The sequence below is a fragment of the Pseudopipra pipra genome, chromosome 10, assembly GCF_036250125.1.
Source record: "Pseudopipra pipra isolate bDixPip1 chromosome 10, bDixPip1.hap1, whole genome shotgun sequence".
NCBI lineage: Eukaryota > Metazoa > Chordata > Aves > Passeriformes > Pipridae > Pseudopipra > Pseudopipra pipra.
In genome coordinates this window covers 9735541-9759544 of record NC_087558.1, presented here as the reverse complement: position 1 = coordinate 9759544, position 24004 = coordinate 9735541, and the positions used below count along the sequence as shown (strand labels likewise).

Here is a 24004-nt window from a genome sequence, read left to right as displayed (position 1 = left end):
TCTGGCCTCATCACAAGGAAGGGGTGAGCAGATGCCTGTGGGTGAGGCTGGATCCTGCCAGGAAGCCCTGGGGCACTGGCTATCTCAGCTGAAGTTAGGAGCCAGGCTTCAGGCACCTTCCAAAGGATCATCCCGAGAAAGTTTACGGGACAGAAATGTGGAGTCTAGTCTGCAGTAAGATGCTACCATAGCAGTGAACAGCCAGCGATCCAACTCCTTTTTCTTCCACTCACTTGTCCTTAGGGAGCTTGTTTCTGTATTGATTTGGGGAAATCACTGCCCAGATTTATGTCTCTTCTGCTGCCATGGGCTAGGGAGGATTTCCTGATGGAGTGATGAATAAGTCTAGTGTGAGGATTTCCAGCTGATGCTGTGTGAGGGCCAATCATCCCTTTGCAAAAAGAGACATCAGAAGGCTGAGTGCATGTGATGGTGATGCCACAGTTGCTGATGTTTTCGCACAACCAGTGGCCAGCCCAAGGAGCTGCTGGTGGGATGGAGGAGGTACAAGGATGGAGCAGCTCCAAGGACGGAGAAGCTACTTCTCCACCAGTGCAGCCAACTACCAGTCCCGAGGAACATGATGTGTGCTGTGTTCACCAAGAGAATGTCACCAAGGGTTTGATGTGCCACAGCAGGAGCTTTTCACAGTTTTTGTTTCTGTTTTTGTTTTTTCACAGGTTTTATACTACCTCTCCAGGGGTCTGGTGATAGCAGGCTCAGTGAGAAGCCATTTGGGGAAGGATTTAAATTTGGGTTATAGGGATGGATGAGCAGCCTCTGGTGCCTGCAGTGGCAGGGGACCATCTGGTCCCACCGCTGTGGCAGGATGCAGCAAGTGATGTGCCTCCTGAGGATGCTTTGAAGAAAGCTTTTCTGGAGAATAACCCTATAGCCCCTAAGGCAGGAGCACTTTCTGGGGGCTCAGACCTGGCCACCAATAGCCCCTGGGCTTGGGCAGCCACTAGGGTGCCCATCACACCCATGGGGGTGGGGTGTGATGCTCCTGGAGTGCTATGGTAGCACTGGTGCCTGTCTGAAACACAGATGGAGATTTTGGCCTCGTTGAACATCCCTAGTGTTTATTTTGGAAGCTGCTGCTGAATAAGGCATTACAGGGAACACTGCATGATTTTACACTTTCCCTTGTCTTCTCTGGGTCTGGAAGAGGGCTCTGACTCACAACATGTATGTGGCCAAGATCCCCTCTTCCCAGTCTGGGACTGGGATGGGAAGAGGCCCTGCAGAACTGCCCTGATAGGGCAGGCAGGGATGGGGCTGCAGGTGCAGCAAGGGCATGGAGACTGAGAGGGCACCTCTGTCCCCTCCCAGACCTCCCAGAGTGAAGAGGGCAAGGAGATAGGGGCAAGCCCCAGGTAGAGACTCATAGGTCTTTGCTAGTGAAGTGCTGACATCCTGGCAGGCACAGTGTGTTTCTCCCCCAGAGGACAGAAACACACTGGGGGAGGGTTTGCCTTTGGCTGTTTGCCATTTACTCTGGGCTTCCCGGGATGCTCCAGTCTCCTCCTGACTTTCTGCGTATTTTCCCCAGGGCTGCACTGGGATGGCTGTGCTCTGGGGCTGGGATGTCTCACTGCTCTGGTGGGAGCAGGAACACGATGTCTCAGGGTTTTGTTGAATGTCAAGAAAATTAAGCAATTCTAATGCATGGGTGAGTCCACGCCATGAGCCTCCCTCTGTGTCAGTCCTCGGAGGATAGGGATTGCATTGCCTCCAGTTCCCAGCAGCCTCGGCTCTGCAGCTAATGCAAGGACAGGTTGTTGGGATTTTCCAAGCTAAATACCACAGTCTTCTTTTTCCTCCCTTTCTCAGATTACTTCCCCCCAGAAATGGGAGTCTGGCAGTGTTTCACCCACAGCCTGGGGGTCCCAAGATCAGTCCAGTCTTCTTGTTTTTGGTGCTGAGCATTCCTTTTGGAATAGGTACTGCCCAAAGAGCTGATGACATGGAAAGGCCAAAGGATGAATAACTAACACCACATTTATCCCTGCAGAGAGCCATACCTCGTGCAGGTCCCAAGAAAGGATCCAACAGGCCAGTGAGGACAGACCCCCAGCTGGTACCTAGGAGGTTTCCAACGCAGCTTGGAGCCAGATGCCACCACCACACCACATCACCCTGCCACAGCCCCAGGGGAATGTCTGTGCCCTGATGTGCTACGTGCACATCCAGGCCTGGTGAGCAGGTCCTCACTAGCCCCACGGCTCTGGCGGAAGTGCATGTTCTGGCTTGGCAGGAGCCTCTTCCACCTGGGTTGGCTGTGCAAACCCTGCCATCCTCACCAAAGCTGTCAGCAGCTCTCTTGCAGCCCCCCTGCCAGCCCCAAACACCCTCCAGCTCCTCTGAAATGGCTTCCTGGGAATCCAGCACCAAGTGGTGGGAAGTCCCTTTTGGCATCAGTCTTTCAAGGTAAAAACCCTTTTTGGGCCTTTCTCTGGAGCATCCGGGATGTGGGAAACCCCAAGGGAGTGCTGGGATGCAGGGAGCCAAATAAGTGCTGGTCTTGACCTCCTGACGTGCAGTCAAGCCCTTGACCTCCTGACAGGGTTGTGATCCTGATGAAGCCAGATTTGGGCTTTCTGCCTCTTTTTTTTCTCTTTTTGGGAGGGAGTCTGGCTATCTCCCATAGGAGAGTTTGTGTAGGTGCCAGGTTGAGCATCATGGGGTTACACTGGCCACAGCGAAGTGCTGGCATGGGAAGAAGGAGATTTCAGCACCACAAATGGTAGGGCAGCCTTGTGGAGCAGCTAACAGTCCAGCCGGGCCTTGGCCACGCCTGGGAACATCTGGGGCCGCTGCTCCTGTGGCTGGGGAGCCCTGCTGGCTGCAGAGTGTCACGGTGGCCCCACAGGCAGCCTCTGTGGACGTGCAGGGCTCCACAGTCCTAACCTTTAGCAACCAGACAGAATAACAATGCCAGCCTGCTGGGGTATAATGGCCGGTGTTTGCTTGAGATACAAAGGCACCGAGCTTTCACATGTGGTAATACTGATAAGTTCCGCTCTCATTCACTGCTCCGCCTGCCAGACGGCAGCAGGGCTGGCAGCAGCCCCTGCCTGCCCTCACTGAGCTGTCGGGGATGTGCCCACTGACCCCTTGGCCCGTCATCTCTGCTGAAGCACTGGCCCCTGCTGCCCCATGCTTGTCCCACTGGTCACCCAGCTCCAACGTGGCCCCCACAGGGGCTGTTCTGACCCCATCCTGCGTGTGTGGAATGGGAGATGCAGGGGCAGCGATGGGGGCTTGTAAGGTGAGTCCCTAATCCTGTGATTGCAGAGGAGTACAGTTCCTTAGTCCCTGCCTGCCTGGAAAGTGCCTTTTCCACCTTCCTGAGAACATCAGGTGGGGCTTGAACTCACTGCACATCCCTTACCCCATGTGCCCTGTCCCCCCTGTCCCCCAGCCCTGCTGCCCACAAGCTCAGTAGGTGCAGGGCAACTCCTTGCCCAAGTTTCCTGATAGGACCCATGGAGCTTTGGTGTCATCAAAAGCCACTTTGAGCACCTTCGGGGGACACAGCCATGTAAGGGCAGGAGGATGCAGGGAAACTGAGGGCTGTGTGATAGAAGACATTTGGACATTATAACCTGGCAGGATTACTGTGGAAGAGACTTAAAGGTATCCAGGAGACAAATGCAGGCAATCCCAACTAAATCAGGTGCAAAGCACTAACTCTGCTGCTTCAACATCCTAGCTGGCACTCCACCTCTTTCCTTCACTGCCTCTTTTACCTATTTCTCTTCTGCCTGTCCCTCTTTGCTGAAGTCTGATTCTCTCTTCCTTTACTGGACAAACACAGCCAAACCAGATTTTCCCTCCTGTCTGGGGCATGCTGCAGGCGTTTCTCCAGGCACTGAAGGAGATGGGAACCCATAAGTCCTGATCTTGGGTGGCACGTTTCCCAACCAGAGGTATGGAGGGCTCAGGAGAAGACTGGAGAAGCTGAAGGACGGGTGGGGCAAGACCACATGTGTTGTGACACAGCAGATAGTATCTACTGAAGATAGAGATGATTTTTAGCTCATTTATGGTAATAAATCTGTCTTGCTTCCCTCTATCCCCCCAAGCATGGCTTGAGTCCTCAGGTCAAGTGCCCAGACAGCTCCCAGTGCCTTAGAGATGTCAAAGGGAGCAAGACTCTGGCCTAACGCTGGGTGCTGCTGCTGCAATCGAGACATTTCCAAGGGTGTTCAGAGGCTCCAGAGCAAACCCATGGCCCGACTTTGCTGTTGAGTATATCCTTGTGCTGTGTGGGTCTATCCTCTGGACAACAGCAGGGAGACAGAGGCCGAGCACCCCGTTGCCCTCCATCCCCCTGCCACGGCCTGCAACATGAAATACTATTAACAATAGGTGACACTCAGGTTGGCAGGGGTGGCACTTCCATGTGCAGTGTTAGTTCATGCCAAGTGGGTTGTGGGAAGCGGATTGAGGTGTCAGAGGAACTGCCCTGCTCCCATCCAGGGTTCCCCTTGTTGAGTCATCCCAGGGTGGCTCCAGCCCTTTGGCCAGTCACTGCTGATTAACACTGATGTAAACGAGCGCCGGGCGGGCCCTCACTCCTCACTGAAACTGCAGGCAGAGGAGCCAAAGCCTTCGTAAGCGGGGTGCTCCCGGCCAAGGAGCCATGTGCTGCTCTCACCTCGGCCGAGGTGCCACAACACGTTCCAGCCTCCAACAGTCGGGGAAACAGCTACCAGTTACTGCCGGGGGGAAGATGGTGAGATAATCCTGCACTGTGGGAAAGCAAGCCAGGGCACCGGGCTGGGCTTGCTGCTACAGGACCCCAGGAAATGAGAATGCAGGGGAAAAATCTGCCCAGGGACCTTTCCATTTCAGGAAGCCCATGAGTTGCCATGGAGGGTCATGGAAGCAGCAGCGAGGCAACTGCTCCTTTCTGCTCAGCAGCCACAAGGACAGTGTGGATGGAAGATGGAGGCAAAGGTGAAAATGAAGCAGTCCAGCCCTTCCCTGGGAGGGATTGTGTTTGGTGACATCCTGCATGAAGCACCAACTTGCTGCCGTATTTGCACATGGCCTTTTCCAAAGGTTGTGAAGGATGGGCACACAACTGGTCCCAGCCACTCAGGATCTGCTGTGTTCCCATGGGACACTGGTAGGGCGACACATATTTGCTGTATCTCTCATTTGTTGGGAACAGTGATGGGGCAGAGCAAAAGTGGGCACAAACGGAGGCTCTACCCCATGGACCAGACCCGATTTCCAGATCCCTGGCTGCTACCAGGAGAGGAGGGCTGAGAAATGCTCTGCCAATCTGCTGGGGCTCGTGGCCCCTTGTGCAGCAGGGGCCCAGCTGGAGGCAGGAGGTGAGGGTGACGGAGGCGTCCAGCCGAGGAGCTGTGTCCTGCCCACCACACATGATATCACCGCGAAACCGCAGAGCCCAGCGCTGGCAGGGCGCTGACAAACACCGGATCCTCCCCGCTTCCTCCCCCATCTGTGCAAGGAACAGGGCACGCTGAAGCTGCTGCAGCTGGTGGCACCACCTGGTGCAGGGGGGAGCATGGCCAAGCTCCTGGCTCCGCTTCGTCCCCACTGGGGTGAAGAAGAGCAGAGACACAGTGTGACTCAGTGACATGGAGGGGAGCTGCTGCTCCCACCTGGCTGGACAGGGAGGGGGACAGTGGGGCTCTAGGCTCCTGGGTTCCCCTTGCCCCATCCCTGTTCTTCCAGGCGGGTGAACTCCTCACTTCTCCATGCAGCAAGGGCAGCCTGGAGGGGTGGCTCGGGTCATCCCTGCACAGCCAGGGATATGCCACCACCCTGCCTTCACAGAGCAGACATCAACCTTCTTGCTTTGGCAGCAGCCAGGGAAGTAGGAGGAAGCAGGGGAGCACACTCTCTGGCAGAGAGCTCAAACAGAGTTGACTGGGGGTCCCATGAGGCCAGTTTATTGCTCTCCAGATTTTCTTCTGTTTGAAGTTCTTTGGCAAAATCAGCCTGAGTTTGCAGGTAACACTGGGGTGACCAAACCACGTACTTCCAGTCAGCCAGACCCTGACTCTGCCATAAAGCTCTGTGGGAGGTCTGCAGTCACAGAAAGAGCAGGGAGTAAAAGTCACAGCTCCTGACTCTGGTCTCCTGCTTTAATGTCACCGTCTGACACACAGGCTCTGACTTTTCCTGGGGGAGATCAGGCCACTGCTGCGCAGCACCATGAGTTGGTCACTTTGGGTGCTGTCGCGTGGGTGGGCTGGAGGATCATCAGGTCTCCTGGTGCACAACCTCCAGTGCCAGGGGAGCACCAGGAGCTCAGGGAACAGATCCTGGGAGCCTGCTCCTCTCTGCAGTGAAGGTGAGGCCATGCAGGTCTTTAAGGAGGCTTCCCTGTCCGGCTTTTTGAGGTGGTTGCAAAGCTCGGAGAGTTCCCACGGAGTCATTATAAGTCTCAGATCTATACAGTACCAAATCAGCTAACGTGTGCTTTTCTCATCCATCTGGCTACAAACTCCGGGCGAAGCAGTAGCGCCGGCAGTGAGTTGGAGCAACCCATCCCAGAGGGGGATCCCAGACGGCAGATCCGCTGCCCTGGCTGGGAGGTGGTGGCTGCCAACCCCAGGGACCACGCTGGCCGCAAACCTTGCGGGCTGGGACGGTCTGGGTTGGGTGACAGCACCTGCTGTCTCCCACCTCCCCTCAGCGCCCCATGCCCCATCTCAGCCTCCGCAGGAGAAGGTGGGCTCCCACCCTCACCCTCTGTGACTGGACAAGTGGTCTGGAGGCTCCCCTTCTCCCGGCAGACTGTGCAGATCCCGGGGAGCTCCCTCTTTTGGAGGGAGCGGGGCTGGGACACCACCTGTCCTCTCATGGGATCCCCCGCCTGCCGTGAGGCGACGAGTGCGAGCGAGCGCTTCGCGCTGAGCCCTTCTGGGCCCCGCCGCGGCCCGTAGGCGCCGCTGCCCCGGAAGCGGACGGGGCGCTGGGACATTCAAACGGAGCGGAGCGGCCGTGGCGCCGGTGAGCCGGGCCGGGGTGCGGGAGCGGGGCTGGGGGCGGGCACGGGGTCTCGGGTCCCGGGCAGGGCGGTGACAGCAGCTCCCGGCCCGACTCGGCGGCGTTCAGCCCCGTGGCAGCGCCGCCGCGACCGGGCCCGGCGTTTCGCTGCCCAGTCCGCCCGCGCCGGGCCCGGCGGGAGGGCAATGTCCGCCCGGGCCGCGCTGCCGAGGGGTCGGTCTGAGGGACTGCCCCAGGTGCGGGGGGTGTGGGGAGTGCTGTGCCCCGCTCCGGGAGCACTGCCCGGGCTGGAGCACTGGGCACCCCCGGGGGCGGGTGGTGGGGCAGCGCTGCCCCTCAGAACCGGCCGGGTGACAAGGCAAGGGCTGTTTTCATGCTGGGCCCAGTTAAACGGGCGTCCTCCCTCTGCGCGTCCATCCTGGTATTCCACTTGCTCTCATCGCCGTCCCCAGTACCCTCACCCGTACCCACCTCTACCTTCCCTCTGCTCTCTTGGGAATATTTCAGTTGCCCACAGAAGGCTAATAATGAAATTGTGATCTGTGGGGGCTCTCCAGTCGCTGTTCTTTCCCCATGCTGCAACTGCTGACTGCTAACTACTGCAAGAACTATAGTGCAAGGCAAGCTGTGAATGTTTATTCTCTACTGGTAAATAAAGGCGACAAAACTCCTGTCTCCCGGAACCAAACCATTGTTTGGAGAGTAGCCTCGCTGGCTTTTCTAAATGTTATCTGCTCCTGTTGAATTGGCAGCAGGGGAAGGTGACGTTAGAAGAAGCCTCGTGCGGACCTACCCGTGTGAGGGTTTTGTAAGAGCTCAGTAGCAGGTCAGTCTATTGAAGAGTTCAGCTATTGGCCAGCACCAATGGAAAATCTTAGGAACACAAAGAATCACAAACCACACAAAGAATTTTTCCTATTTGTTCAGGGATTTTTAGTTTCTGATTGGTGTTGTGAAGCCCGTTCACATCCGTGCTCAATTAGTTAAGTCAATTTCACTGCAACTCGGGTTGTTTCTCCGAAAGGGTCGGAGCAGCCACGCTGAGGAGGAGCTGGCTCTGCAGCCCTTGGTCCCTGAGGGATAATGCCCTTTTCCCAGGCATCGTCTGCGTGGAGGAGACTGCCTGGGTGCTTATCCTCTGCAGAGAAAGGGAGAAGAGTGCTGAGTAAGGGCAAAGAAAAATTCCAAGCATGGTGGGAGTAGGGAAGGGAATATAAATTCCTCTTTTGCTGAGCTCTGTATTCTGTCCTGCCAACACCCCAGTGCTTAGAGAAGTGAGGAGAGAGGTTTAATGGACAGTATCCTTTATTTAAACTTAGAGTCATTCCAGTGCTCCACCATTCTGGCGTAGAAGAGATGACAGTGAGCCCTGAAATTCTCTGTGTACCAGCTGAGGTAAAATTCAGCTGTTTAGTTCTAGACATGTCTTGAAGTAAAAAAGAGGTGTTTTTGTGAAAACCCTCAGAAGCCAATTGCACTGGGCTCCATTATCAAGAAATTCTTATATTCCTCTTTCATGTTACGTACAGCAGAAATCATTGCTATGTCCTGTCTATACCTATAATTTACCTTAGTAGTAACTGAGGACAATTTACTAGATTGTTTTGCTCCAAAAGCTTAAAAGCTAGAAAAAGGATTGGAAGATGCTTGACCTGCTCAAGCTCCACACTCGTGCAGTGAAGGTGAAGGTGGAGGTGTGATACCACCTACAGGAACTGGTGCTGGTTGGAGCTGCAGCCAGTGTGTCTCAGTCACTAGGAACTATGAGCTCCTGTAAGATAGTTATTATTTTATTTCTGAGAGGGACTTTGTGGCTAGAAAGATAAGCTGAAATGGGTAGTCTTGCTGTTTGAAGCAATTCAAAGGTCACTGTGGGAGTGAGGTGACAGGCAGTGTATGTTTTGACAGTAACAGTAAAGCATTTCAGGAAGGATACAGTTGTTTTTGAGTTGGAAATGACAAGACTTTGCTTCTGGTAACCACTAAACTGATGCTTCTGGTACAGTCTGTCAGTCACTGCTTTAATTTTCCTGGCTTTTTCAAAAGCAAGGAAGAGCAGGTTAAAGGAATCCCTTGTATTTGGGGTGTCAGCCTTAGTGCAAAATCCCTATTTTATGTGGTGTATGGGCAGGTGGGGCTTATGGACTGTGGTCACTCCTAGGTCACAAGTATTCAGTGCTGGGCAGGTGTTGAGTACATTGTGAAACCCCTTCTCCCTGCTGGCGTGACTGACCAACCCAGAATTCCTGTACATTTTACATTTTTGTTTCTTTTAACATAATCAGTTATTTGATGCTTTGTTTCAAGAAAATAACCCTTTTTTCACCTGTATCTATTTGTAACTCTTTGAAGTTTGAGCTTTTTACTGCACTATGGATCAGTTGGGGCACGTGAGAGGTACTGCTTCTGCCCAAGGTGCCAAGGAGGGACTGAGCAAGCCTGCTGCCCCCCAGAAGAATGCGTACGCCAGGCTCGTGCAAAAGCACCACAGTGGCCGGTTCCAGTTCTACTTGAATCACATTGCACAGAAGATGCAGCTGGAAGAAGGCACCTCCAGTGACCCCAGCTGGGATCTGGACCCGCCTCTGAGGAGAGGCCTGGTGAAGGATAATCCAGCCAGGAATGGGCTGAACATGCACAGCTATTCACCGGTCAGAACATCTCACCTGGAACAGCCCCTGCCTGGATTTGAGAATGATAAACCCCAAACTGCTCTGAACAGATGTCCTTATAAAAAAAATGCTGTTGAAGGAGACTTGGAGCTGGAGGAGGACTATTACTTGCATCAGCGTGGAGCTGGGTCTGACTTGTTAAATATGAGTGATGCTCTGGGTGGGAGAGTGTCAAACAGCCTGAGACACCATGGGACTGTGCAGAAATCTTCTGGTTCTGATGAGGAGGACACTTGGAGGAAGAAACAAAAGAAACGAGGCAGATGTCCTGCCAACACTGATACAGTAGCTGGACAATTGTTGACTGAACAGCTTGGTGAGGATGTGCTGGCAATAAATGCCAGAAAAAACAGTCAGTTGTCTCCAGGTCAAGTCCAAGGTGAGTTCACACTAATGAACTGTTTGGTCCATTTGCTACAATTACTGTGGTAATGAATGTGCTGTGTTAGTCATGAGTGCGTTAACATGAGCCAGTTCTACTCTGTCCAAGTTAGTCAGCCCTTGGTTACCTGTGGGTGGCTTTGTCCTGGTTTACATGTAAGCCATGTGGCATGTGCAAATGGCTTCATGTGGAGCCAGCTTGGGGCTGGCAGGACATCATCCCTTGGCTGAAGCTCTGTGAGTGTGGCTGTGCTGCTTCCAGGATCAGCTCAGGGCTAGGAGAGCCCAATTTCTGTGGTGTAGAGTCCAAATTAATAAGACCACTGGATCTGAGCTGACTCAGGCCAGAGTCATGCTTTTCTCTGCATTGCTTCTTTGAATCTGGAGTGCTGATGTGCCTTTGGTCTGAGTCCATCCAATACTCAGGGGCTAAGATGCCTGTGTAATAGCCAATCTTTGATAGTGTTGACCACGAAATTTTGCTGTTAGTAACAAAGAGATCTTGCAGTACTAAAGTGAATGTGTCTCTTAAATGGGATGTTAAAGGTAAAAAGCCTCCTTATGGAGATAAATTTTTTTTTTTATTTAAAAAACCCCTGAAACAGGGCATCCACAAGCAGCCAAAGCCAGGCTGTTTAATTTTGGTTTCTCAATGTAATGGGTTAAAACTTTCTCTGAATGTTAGTTATAATGAAATACTTTGATAGCCTGATCTTACGAGCTACTACTGGAGGAAGCCATAAATGTCACTGTGTTAAATTCTCTCTAACAAGTAGAAAAGAGATTGATTTCTCAGCTGGGTAAGATCAGCCTGAGGCCTATCACAGCTCTTGAATTGGAAATCAAGTAACTGTTTAACTAAATCAGTCTTAAAAACTAAGCCCTGTGACTCAAGAAGGGCAAGTAATATGCTTTTTTCTGGATTTGTAGTATTTTTGAGGTTGTGGCAATAGATAATGTGCTAAAGTTGGTAAACTTCCACGAGTTCTTGCAAGACTGATCACAGATAGAGATTTAATGCAGATTATGCTAAAATTTTTTGATAAGCTTGATTTTTGGGAGGTTTTTTTTTTTTACGTGGTTCATTGTAACACTATTTATTGTGCTTAGCCTCTTATAACAGACTTTGGTACCTTCAGCTTTTGAAGCATAGGAAGAGCAGCTGACAGAGATGTAGAGTCTAGAAAGCATATAGTTTATATCCATGAAAATGGTAGGTGCCTACATAGATTTCAGTCTAAAATAAAAATACCCTGGGTTTCAAAAGCAAACACCCACAGTGGCCTCCTGCTCTAGTTGGAAGTGGAGTTGCACAAGGCTTTTACAAACTAGTTGTTTGTTTAGTGGAAAGACCTAAAGCAGAAAATGTTGACCCTTGTGTTTGACCTCCCAGGTGGAAAACTCACACTGTGGGAAAGATTATTGGAAAATTAATTGCTCAACAGTGACAGCCTTCCTCTTCTTTCTCTGCATGCCTCCCCAGCCACCTTCCTGTGTAGCTGGGACTGGTTGTCCTCCAGAACGTTTGCAGGGACGTAAAAACAGTTTCTCGTGGAGGAAAGAAATAGAGAAGAAATAAATATGTCACTTAATTTGGGGAAACGTCTTTTCTGCTGTTCAGTTTGAGTGTATTTTAGTATTCTCGTTTAAGTGAAATGAAGATTTTGCAGTATGCAAGTGCTTATGTATAAGAAGTCACACATCACAGTATCAGATTAATATTTTCTCACTTCAAAGCTTGTCTTTGTCTCTTGATGCTGATATAAGTCATATTATTTTGCATAGGCAGATGTCTGGTTTGATCAGTTTAAATCAAGGCTTGTGAAACTGTGATGGCAAGAATTGCTTCTGTCATAGCAGTGGGGCATATCATCTTTTCAGGAGTGACATTTCCTCACAAATTAGCTCTGTTCAGACTGTTGTAGGCTTTCCAAAAGGCTCTTTGAGCTAATCTCAAAGCCAAGCATCTCTTTTTATATAATTTTATTTCATTGTCCTCTTCTCAAACAGCTCTTCAGCTCAGGCTTAGCCGTGATTGGTTTTGCAATGACCCTGAGCTGACTGTACTAAAATTGAAGGCAAATGTGGAGGTCTGTGAAAACCCTTTGAGTGCCCTGGGACAGGCTGTAGGCAGTGAGGGACTGGTCCCTGATAATGTCCTTCCAGTGGTAGGGCAGTTCCTGTGGCTTTGGAGGAAAGCAGAGTGGTTTATGGAGCCCCAAGCAAATATCACTGAGCCCTGGAGACACTGCTGGTGATGTGTTGCTGTCTGTAGTTCCACATAGTAACTGCTTTTCCTAAGTATTGGAGGCTTTGCAGTTGAGAGAGCTGTGTGTGAACAGAACCACTTTGTCCCTCGTGTGAAACATGTAACCTAGTCATGAGACTGCAGGTTGGATTCACTCTATGGTATCAGCACTCTTGGATTTGGGAAGACAAAGCTCCATACAGAGGAATTCCACAGATTGTTGCTCCTTTGTGTGCAGTTATAACCTCTGCAAGGTAAAACCTCCTGTTCTGAAGTTTCTTCTCAAACAAACCCCAATAAACCAGAAAATAATCCCAAAATGCCACTTTAAATTGTGTGGTGCTTACAGTTTTTCATCTAATACTAATTTCCTGCTGGTATTTTTCCTTAAATCTCCAATCCTCTAGGTTCTTTGGGTGCTAAAATTTGGTTAAACTTCCTTAACAGAAAGTTATCAATTCCCTTGGCTTGTTTTTTGGTTTTCATCAAAGACTCTTAAGGGTTTTTCCCACTTCACTCCAGAGCTAGTAATCAAAATCTTTTTTCAGACTGACTGATGTTTCTGTCATAAAAGAGCTTAAAACTTCCTTTCCCTTGAGGACAGAAGTACTGACTCTTTCTGTGGCATCTGTCTGTCACATGCTGGGAGTTGAGATTTGCATGGCTGCTAAGTGGAACTTCATCTTAAGTATCTGTAAAGCTTTGCTTTGTCAGTAGGTAGTTTAGACCAAGCTGTGTGTTTTATTCGGCATAGCAAGGTTTCAGTTGCTTTTTGAGTACGTGCACTTCCCAGCCTGTTTTTTGAGGGAATGTTGCTGTTTGATAGCAGATTCCTGAGTCTACTGGAAAGCTTGGCAATCAGACATCTGCAGACAAGGACTGTCCTCCAAATGTGGAGTGCAGCATGGTCTTTGGGAACACCATATCCCAGCCACACTTGATTTCAGAGGGTCTTGGGAGCTAAAGTTCCTGGAAGTGAGGTGGCTTTTTTGATGTTGAAAGCTTGGGTGGAGCAGGATTCTGGTCAAAGCTGATTGCTCTGATACAGGTTCAGGTTTTGCAGGGTTATGCTGTCTCAGTCTGTATCTGCTTATAGCTTCTTTGGGAAGAACAGCACTGCCAGCTTCCCTGGGTATCCTCCTGAGGCTCCTCTCACTAAAAACTTCGTGAGTTTATGATGTGAGGGAGGCTAAACAAATCTTGCCCATCTGTCAGGGTCAGCATGCCCCCTGAGTAGAAACAGACAATTCCTGGGTAACAACAAGCCTTGTCTGCAACAGCCTAAGATTTCCACAGCTCTTTCTGATTTATCATCTGTCTGACACTTGGCATTTATTTGCCCAGCCTGTGGTACTTAACCAACTTGGGCAGCTTCCATGGAGGAGTGTCGCTGGCAAGCAGGCTGGTGTTTAGCATCAGAGCTTTAAAAACAATTGTTGCTGTTGGATGGTGGTGTTGTGCTTGTGGCTGCAACCTTGACATTTAAAAGGTTCATGATAGGTAAAGGAAATATCCTAGAATGGCTTTCCTGCATGTTTGATGGGCACAGCTACTCAAGAAATACCAGCCTTAACAAGATGGCAAAATCTCAGACATTTTGTCTTCCTGTGGTGCATTGCAGTAAATTTTATATTTGCCTTTGTTTCTCTGGAGGAGCTTTGGAGGAGGAACAACAGCTTCTGCCTTTCCCTTCTTGTAGGGCAAATTTAGGATAATGCTCATTTTTAGTGATGAGTCTTCCAATTCTTGTGTGGTGAAATTCAGTTCTGAAGAATGCTGTTATTTCCCTATCTGACACCAGTAAATATGAGCCAGCAATCTACTAAAGACCAGAGAATCAACTCAATAAATGGAGAATGTTGGTTGCTGTAGAAATCTTTAAAATGTAGCTAATCTTGCCAGGTTCAATGTAATGTTCCTTAGATGATGTTAATCATAGTAATAAGATATGGGAAGGAGGGAAGACTGTATGACCCCATCTGAGAAACACATGAAAAATAGAATGCTCCCCTCTCTAATGGTTTAGCAACGTCATCACAAACATAAATTTCTCTTGCTTTTGATAGAAAAAAAATGTTGCATTCCTGAATCTTGTGCAACTAATGTTTTTTGGTTAACATCAGCTATAGTATGTGAGTTAATATCTGATGTATCCTCTCTTGGGGAGATGAGATCTTGCCCCTGCAGGGACTGTGTTTTTTATCTGTGGTCTAATAACTGTCTTCTGTGCCCTTTACCAGAGTCCTGAGCACACTGTGCAGGAGGAGCCCTTGCATTTGGCAGCAAAGCTTTCACCTCTGTGAATGAAGGACCTTCCTTCACCTGCTAGTGCTCATGTGAAAACATTCCTCGGTGGAAACACTTGTTGCTGTTAACCTGCTATTTTTTTTAAACTATGTTTTTTCTACTCTTTAGCCCCAGTTCTGTAGTTCAGGTAACTATGCCTGTCAGCGTGATGTTGATCCTAGGGAAGTAGTAGGGTAATACAAGAATTGAACTGATTTTTAATTTGTTTTAAATCTTTTCTTTCATGTGACTTGTCATTATTTAACAAAGGTCCTGTTGAGCTCCTCCAGTGTCAGTGTCTTATGACATTAGGGGTCTGATGGCAAAGGTGTGAGTGTGGATGCTGGTGTGGGAGTGTGATTAAATCACAGCGCATGTGCAGTGGTTTAAAAGCTGTTTAGTCGAACTAATTAAATGCAGCAATAAATTGAGAATTGTTACTAATAGGTGTGTCTGGATCCTGCAGTGTCATGTTCTGACCCTGTGCTGTTTAATAATTCTGTCAATTGTCGTGAAGAAAACATATGAGTAGGATTGTAAGGTTTTTTTGGATGACTTGGAGAGTATTGAATAATGGGGGCAGTTACTGGCAGCCATCTGGATTGCTTGGTGGATTGGGAGCAGGCAAAACAAAATCCATTTATCGGATTGCCAGCATAGAGCCATGCTAGCAGTGTGAGGAACCCAGTGTGGGAAGCAACAGCTTGGAAAGAAGTTTTGAGCTCTTGATGGATTAATCAGCTGAACATCCCCCTCCTGTGAAATGTGGCCAAAAGGGTAGTGTATGAGCATGGGAATTGGAAGATGGAGTATGGACTGCGTGTGTCTTTGGCGTGGCAGCAGCAGCTTCTGGAGTGCTGTGTCCTGTGGTGATGCCCTCTGTTTGGGGCAGATGGTGATGAATTGATGAATACTCAGAGGACGGCCACAGGGAAGATTAAAATGCTGGGATCATGAGTGAGTGATTTGAGGAACTCTGCTTTACTTATCAAAGAGATGCTTGGGGGAGGGGAGTTTTCAGTAAATTGCCTACATGGGGAACAGATGTTCAATAATAGGCTACTCAGTTGAGCAGATTATGATATAATGCATTTGAGGCTAAACAAATCCAGGCTTGAAATACAGCACAATTTAGCAGTGAGGGAGAATGACCATTGGAACAGTTTTACCAAGGCTTGTGGTATGTGGGCTGTCACCAGCATGTTAAAAAACCCCGAGAACAATTTCTACCCCTGAAATATGCTGCAGTTCAAAGAGGAATTAATTTGTAAAAGCCCTCTGTCCTCTGCTGTCCATGAGGTCAGTCAGCCCACACACCGCAGTCAGGTCTGGCCTGTTGTTCAGGTGATCTCCAAGTGTCTCCTTTGCTGTGGGTATCCAGGTACGTAGGACAGGTGCTTTGCAGCTGAATTCAGTGGCTCTTGTGATTCCTCTCCTGCTGTGGGGCTTTCTCTGCTGCCTTTCTCTACAGCTCTGCTTCTGCCTCTCCTGTCCTAAGTGCTGCTACCCATGTTTTGCCCTCCCACCTCATGCCTGTGATAACCAGCTCCATGAAATGTTGTGGGCTTGAAATACCAAACTCCCTCTTGTGGGGAAATCCAAGCTACAGAGAGTTGAAACTTGGCTGGGGCAGGATGGAAAACAAAATGTTGGGATCTATTGCATAAAATACTGTCTTCTGTGACAAAAACAAAGATTTCCAGAGTGCTGAAGGAAAATGTCAACACTAGCAGCTGCAGCCCACAGATGTATGGGGCAGGTCATGCCTTGGAGAATATTGCAGGCTCTCTACAAATAAAAGCCACCAGCCATAATGTGTTTTCATTCAGTTTGTATGTTTTTAGGCATTTTCCCCCCACACTGCTAGGTGTTGTGATTTATGTACCTACTACACTGAATAGGCAGTATGGGGAAGGGTTCATCAGCAGATAAACAAATTCTGCATCACCTTGGGTTATCTTGGGATATGTAGGAATTTGAAGGCAGTTCTTTGATTTCTTCAGCTGTTAATATCTTCTAGTACGTTAGCACCTCCTGTCAGGTACTTTGCCTTTCAAAGCTTCTTGGGCTTCTTCTGATCTCTGAGCAACTTGCTTTCCTCAAACTACTGAAGCCCAGAGAAATCAAAGAGAGAACTTCTGCAATATTGTGTTTTTAAAGTGTTTTTCTTGAAGTCTTGAAGAAGCCTTTTCACAGCGTTGTTGCTGGATAAAACAAAGAGCAAAGGGTATTGTGGAAGATGCTTTGGGAAGATGGAGAGATGAGGGGGAGTGGAAGCAGCCCTGACCCACATCCTGAGGCAGGAGTGGAAGCTTGGAGGAGTGCAGTCATCAGGCGGAGTAGGTAGCGAGGAGGTCACGGGCAGGGTGGAGCAGGTTCACAGAGAGTCCTGAAAACCAAAAGAGATGTACCCCCTCCCTGACAACACCACTGTGCTGCCGCACACAGCTGGAGCACAGTAACTATTTTGATAAACTTTTAGTCTATTGCTACTAAATGAGTTTCGTCACCAGCCCTTCGTTCAGAGCCTGGAATGGTATCTTTGGCTCTTGCACTCCTGTAGTATTCCTACAGCACAAACCCTGCAGAGGAATTGAATAAAACTGCAATTACTATCTGAGGTACTGAAGTCAAAGCCCTGCAAGCATGAGGATGCTTGGAAGTGTTTTGGAAGAGGAAGCGTGGCGTCATGGGCACATGATCTTGGTGGTCAGTAACAGTTTCCAAAGTATTGTTTTCCACAGCAGAAAGAATCCATTGTGCATATTTCTTCATTTCAGTTTTTCAAAGCCTAGGCCCTTTATGAAAGCCAAAACCAGCAAGAACATTTTCATTTTCCCTAGCTCCATATTGAAATCTAGGGACATGCAGCACAAGAGTTTTCAATAAATATGTGCAGCTTAAAGCAAAAGAGCAGTGGCAACATGTGCTTTCCACCACGAGCGTGCTTCCCACCTCATTTTCATGAGTCTGGAAATGAGCATCTGTCTCTGCTCCTGACTTTCCTTAGTATCTGTGGACATGCCACTTTTTTGCTACCTCCATCCCTAAATAGGAATGTTTCTTCCTCAATATTTCATTGTAGGAATGCTGGATGTCTGAATCTTTTATGACCACCTCCAAAAGCAGCTCATGGCCCTAAGAACTCCCTCACAAATCATGACAGCCTGTATTTTCCCATCCAGAGTCACTGACTGCAGCCAACTTGTCCCCTGTGTGGCAAGGATTCCCTTCGTGCTTTTTATTTTGTTGGACATTCAGCTCTTCTGGGCAGGTTTTGGCAGACTTTCTGCCAAAATTGTTTAGAGAATCACCTTCTCCAGATAGGCAGGGCCAGAGCTCTCCAGACTTGTTCCCGGAGGGGTACACAGATGGCTCCCAGTGTCCTGGTGCACAAACACAGTTGTGCCCGTAGACAAGCTGCTGGGCTGGCACAGGCAGAGCTGTGTTATGTTGTAGAGGGTTGGTGGTAACCAGTTGGGCTGTACCAGTTCTTTGAATCACTCCTGAACTCATGTTTTAAAGCTCTGTGGACAGGCCTCCAATTTAAGCACCGTCTTATAATTTTGTTTTGATTCGTATTGACTTTGGAAAGTTACATCTAGATTTACACTGTGGCTGGACCCTGATGGCCCATTGTAATGGGTCAATTAGAGAGGCTGGTGGTCATGGGAGCTACTTCTGACAGCTGGATTTCAAGACATCATCCACTCATTTCAGGACATTTACATAGAATTTACATTTTGACTGAGCCCGTCCATGTAAATGTAGGTCTACTTTGTTTCTCTTCCTTGAATGACTGTTTAATTAACTTTAAACTTAATTATGCAATCTGCCATCTGCCTAAATCCCTACAGTGCTGTTATATCACCATCCTTTTCCTCTTCCACCAAGATGTTCCCTTTCCTGGAAGTTTGCTCTACTTTTCAGTCATTAAGATGATTTCAAATAATTCGCTTCCTTGGCTATTTTTGAGGAGGACTCACAGCAACACTGTAGGAACTCTCTCTTTAACTCTGTGGTCAGGCTTGGACCAAGCACAGGAATGTGCCGCAGAACCTCCAGTTTACGATTCTTTGAGTTTACATTTCCTGAGAGAAGAAGGACCTTTTTTTTATTTGCCTGTGATAAGGAGAATGTGCTCTCAGACTTCCTCTTAGACCCCAGATTGAGCATCTGAAATATTGCCTACCAGGTTTATCTCCTGCAGGTCTCTTTGCTGCAATGGAACCTCACTGTACTGATAACGTATCTCCAAGTCTTGCCTTTCCACTCCTACACCTCTAATGAATTCTTTCCCATGACATCCTCATTTCTCTCTATTGCTTTGTCTTTAATCTTGAGCCATCTACTTTATTTAACCTCTTTGCTTCGAGATACTGTAAGATGCATGGAGGTGGTTCTGTTCCAAGGCTGTCCAAGAACTCTGAACTCCTTTAATTCATGTTGAGAGCAGTGTGGAAGCACGGCTGTTCCTAGCACAGGTTGGAGCAGAGCTGTGCTTGCGGGGAGTGTGGTGGATGGGGTTTGGTCCTGTGTGTGTTACTGGGGCTCTAGCACAGAACTTTGTTTGAGAGAGCTTCCAAGGAGTGTCTTTTTCCTTGCTGGTGCAGAACTCCTTCCCTGAGCAACTATACCAACAGCTGTCTTTGTGTTTTTCCTTTTGAAACTAACTAGAACAAAAAAGTATTTGGCTGTTACCATTAGTGGGACATTTAATCTCTTAAATCCGCAAAATATTTTGCAAAACATAAATAGCTTGTTACTTCTGGCCTCTCTATGACCAGTGTTTTTGTTGACATAACTTGCATTTGAGATCACTTCAATGGTGTTTGTTGGTTTTGCCTGTTGTTTTTGCCTGTGTGTGGTAATTTGATCCCGGATATTGTAGTAGTCATTTAAGTGCTTGAAGATTTTTGAGTTAGTCATTTCTATAATATGGCATCTATTGGATGTCACTGGTGCATTAGAAATTCAAAACAATCTAACAAATGTATTTTGGCTTTTAAAATTTGAGAGGGAATTATTTTAGAGGCTTCTCTGAGCTGCAGAAAATATCAAATAGCTTTGAAATTGCCTGTTTAAGCATGCGAAAGGGGCAGACACAGGGATCCTAGGAAAACCACCCTGATGTTAATGCAGTTTGTACTGGCAAAGTGTGCTTCTGCTGGGAGAGTTTATTTGACTTTGGAGAATGAAACGTTGCCTGGTACAACAGTGTCAACACTTGGACTGTGCCTGTCCGGTGCTCCCAGCCAGGAGTTGCATCCCCCCAGCTCGTCAAGGCTGGACAGAGATAGATTCATAAAAGTACCTGGGATGAGTTGTTCAGGGGCTATGTAGGATTTGGGATTTTTTTAAGTCCCAGACGTCTTTCCAAAACAAGGCAGAGTTTATGTTGGCTGAACTTTAGTATTGAGACTATTAATACACCCTGTTACACATCAGCATCCATAGTGGCTCATAAAGTTGTTGCAGATAGGACTTCCTGGCAGCTCGTGGAGGGTATTCATTTGCTAAAAGACCAAATTTGATGGTTTCTAAAATTTGCTTTGCCAACTCTGCCAGGAGTCAAGGGCCAACTTGAATTTACGGATCTGTGAGGTGATGCCTTGGGCTGTCACAGGGTTGAACTCTAATTCATTAAGTCTCTAGTAAGGATGAGCAGTAACAGGCTTTATTTAGCTTTCTTGCCGTGTTTAACCTAGTCTGACTTAAATGGGAGTGTAGTACTAAGCATGGGCTGGCATCAGGGTAGTTCTTGTTGCCTTTGGTCGGTTAATTCCTGGTTGTGGAGCTAGGGCAGTGTTGGGTGACCTTTCATTTGGTAGCTGCCATCCCTTCTAGCTCATGGGTGTATCCTTATCATGTTTTACTAAGTGCATATCTGGGTTGTCTTGAAGAATTACTTGAAATTCTTGAAGGAAATTGGTTTAAGTAATTGAAATGAGTCAGCAATGAAATGGAACATTGTAGAAATATGGACAAATATTTAGTAACTGTGTGTTGAGAGTGTCTCATTAACTGATAACAAATCATTCTATTGCGTGTTATCAGTTCTGGGGATATGCTTCTGTTTCTTCTCATGCATAAGCTAACTGGAAAACAGGGGTATTTGAAAGATTCCTTTCCATATCTAGACCATGATCTAATGCTGGGAAGCAATGGAAAATCCTCTAAGCAATAGCAGAGTTAGAGGAGGTGTTGATGTCCAGTTATGGACTGATAAAGGTAAATAGTAGATGGAAGTATTTTGTGTTGGAAAAGTTTGTAACAATATTGTTCCATCCAATGCTTTCAGCATTAATTCCTGTTTTAAAATATAAAAGGAGTCATTACATGTCAAGAGAGCTGTCAGTGGGGTCAGAGTCCTAAACCTGCAGAGCTGTTATCAGCAAAGTTGTTGTGATGCTCTCACAGTCCTGCCCACCCCAGGGAGCTGCATAAGTAATGTAGGTATCTACGTAAATAATGAGATGGTAACAAAGTTTGGAAGTTTAGTTAGAGGTAAAACTGTCTAGTGACAATGTAGGTGCCCTTGCTGGACCCTGGATGGGAGGTGTCGTGGATGTGCCAATGAAAATTCAGTGAGAAATACTTTTCTTCTCTGCTGGTAGTAATCAAAGAGATTGTCAGGTGCTAGAGGGCAGTTGGAATGTTTTATTTTTGGTAAATGAGATTGAGGATCTTGGTTCTTTCTTATGTAAAGCAATATGCAAATTTTAATATAAAATTAAAGACCTTCCAGCCTTGCTAACTTCATGTTTAGTTGAACATTTCAGTTGATTTAGTTGACTATCTAGTTGATCAACTGACTAATAGATGTAAGTTTAATTAAATGCAGTACTTTTCAAAAGCTAAACTCTAGAGTGATTTTGTATAAATTATGTCAAAATAAGCTGATTTAAAACATCTAACCTCTCTCTTACTGTAAGCCAGATCAATTATTCTGGGAAGCTGCCTGTGTGCTTTTTTTCTTTCATTCCCAAATAAGAAAAGATTAATAGGTACTTAAGTTTAAAGACCAAAATGTGCCATTGTGTGATGTCATTGTTGTGATGGAGATGAAGTGTGATGGTTTGGATTCCAGGTTGAGTTCCAGTGCTGTCCTTCCAGCGAGCTCAACCAGCTGCTGTTGGACTGGGCTCCTGGGTGGGAGCCAGCCCCCAGCTCCATCCTTTCTGCTCATTTTCCTGGTGCCCGTGTTGAGAATAAAAGTGAGTCGCTCACTGTGGACTGTTCTGAAAGCCCACAAATGCACCCACTTTACTTTCATGCCTCTCTTGCTGTGGAGGTGGGAGTTGTGTGTTTGTACTTCCCACAAGTGCTTCCCCTTGGCTAGTTTGAAGGGTTTCCCTGCTCTGGGAGTGGAATTGCTGGTCCTGTTAAGGTGTGTCACTCTGTCACCTTTGCAGGGAGCCTCCGTGCCTTATACAGATGTTGAGGTTGTTCCAACCCAAATCTCCCTCCAGAGGACTTCAAGTAATGAACAGTCAACCACCTTTCCTCAGATTGTTAGTCCTTTGTTATTTCCCACTGGAAATGGCAGAATACCTAGAAATCCCAAGCAAGTGTTGGCCGCATCCACAGAGAGCATCATCTGTGCAGCCAGATAAACATACCCAAGCATGTTGCATTTGCTGTGTGTTGTGAGTGTTTGTCTTGCAGTAGAGTTGCTCTGTGTGCAAGCCTGAATGGTTCTGCACAGCAGACATTGCTGCTCTGTGATTGCTTCAAGTCTCCTGTGGATCAACCAGTCTCAGCTCTCAGTCACTGCACTTTAGTCTCCCTTCTACTGAAATGATTTTTAATTTTTTATTATATTCATTTGCTTATTGATTTATTTAGCCTTTGATTATTTTAATGCCTGGATTGTGTTATTCCTTTGTGTGACATCTTGCCCTGAGATATTTTTTTCTATTTTACAGATCACACAACTATAACACCTGGTGCTAGAATAAAGTCTAACCAAGTTTGTGATAGTTATTTTAGAGAGGTTAGTCTCAATATATCCTACGCTATCTATAGAGTAGTCAAGTTACAGTTTGCTTTGTGAAATGATGTCTATTTATCCATTTGAATATTAATGCTGGGCAGCAGGGAGAGCAGGAAAGCCCATCATCAGAGGTATTTCTAACTTCCAGTTTTAAAGGACAGGTGCATTGCAGAAGCAAATATTGACTCCAGTTGAAACAGATGGTGACCTGTAGTTAGTTCTCTTTCTTTTAAAAGGAGAAATACGAGAAATTACAGTCATGCAGAATTTGGTGTGTTCCAGTTGAATGGTAATTGTGACAGTTGTCTGTGGCTTTGTAATGGAGTGGTTTTGTTTTGCCATAAATGGTGTGGCCAATGGGGTCAAATCCTTATTGAAGTGGCTGTGTGTAAACTGCCTTGCAGGCCAGCTGTGTCGAAGCAGTTTGTTCTTTTCAGTAAATTTTTAATTTGAGTTTGTGTCTGAGTCTGAGCAAATGAAAAATCCCACGAGAGCAAGCCCAAGGCTTAAGCGCTGGAAACATGCAAATTTCTCTCTGCGTGTCCACCTTTCATCACAGAAAGGTGCTTCTCCGCCCTTTGCTGTTGCTGTACATTATTTCTGGCTGTAGTGGCCCCCAATTTTTTGAACCAATGGCCACGCCAAGTGCTGGGACAACTCTGTTCTGCAGTGCCTATTTTTTTCTCTTTCCCCCCCTGCATTTTAGTTTTCTGCCTTTTTTGTTTTGTTTTGTTTCAGCTCCTCCTTAATTACATGTTAAGATTTAGCCTCCTTTTTATCCCAGGTTCTTTAATTCATAGTAGTATTTTCTGTGACTCACTGTCATAGAAACGAGGGTTTTAGAGGACCTTATGAGCTCGTGTAATCCATTTCACTACCTCAAGGAAAAAACGACTCTTTTTAGACCAACTCTGGCAGACATCCTTCTCACCTATTTTTAAGAGCCTCCAACGAAGCTGACTGCATGACCTTTCAGGGTGATCAGCCTAGTGCCTGAATTATTTAATAGTGTTCCTAAAATCCCACCTGTTGCAGTTTAAGTCAGATTCCTTCACCAAAATGCCTCTAAAAACCCTATCCAGAGCAAACTGTGTTGCCAGTTCTCTAGTCCATGCTTTTACTTTTGGTGTCTGTTTTTAAACTTAATAACTTGACTGTTAGGGCATTTGTAAATCAGTTCATTAGGCATTTGCAAATCAGTTAATTTTAGTTCCATCTCACCATGTGGTTCATGCACAGGTAGTGTTGCCTTGGTCACATTGGTTGAAACCTAAATTTGGGGCTGTGCTCTTGCCATGTTACAGCTGCAACCTCCCTCAGTCTCCTCCCTGGAAGCACAGAGTATGAAAAGCTTGATAGTGTAGAAAGAGGCCAAACTACTGTCACTGAACACAGAGGACCCCTCTTCATTTCAGCTTCCTGTTT

At 47.3% G+C, this 24004-nt stretch overlaps 1 protein-coding gene across 4 annotated transcripts in view; it reads left to right on the top strand.

The window, feature by feature from the left end:
* The first annotated feature begins 6880 nt into the window (after nt 1-6880).
* The window catches only part of DIS3L2 (DIS3 like 3'-5' exoribonuclease 2), a 182295-nt gene continuing 165171 nt past the window's right edge, over nt 6881-24004 (top strand). For 2 of the 4 annotated variants that reach the window (XM_064666095.1, XM_064666094.1), the window contains exons 1-2: nt 6881-6999; nt 9349-10047. In XM_064666095.1, coding sequence (XP_064522165.1) covers nt 9369-10047 — 679 coding nt within the window. In that variant the 5' untranslated portion in view covers nt 6881-6999; nt 9349-9368. Of the gene's footprint in view, nt 7000-9348; nt 10048-24004 lie in introns of those variants that run through there. The other 2 variants (XM_064666097.1, XM_064666096.1) reach the window with 2 other exon arrangements.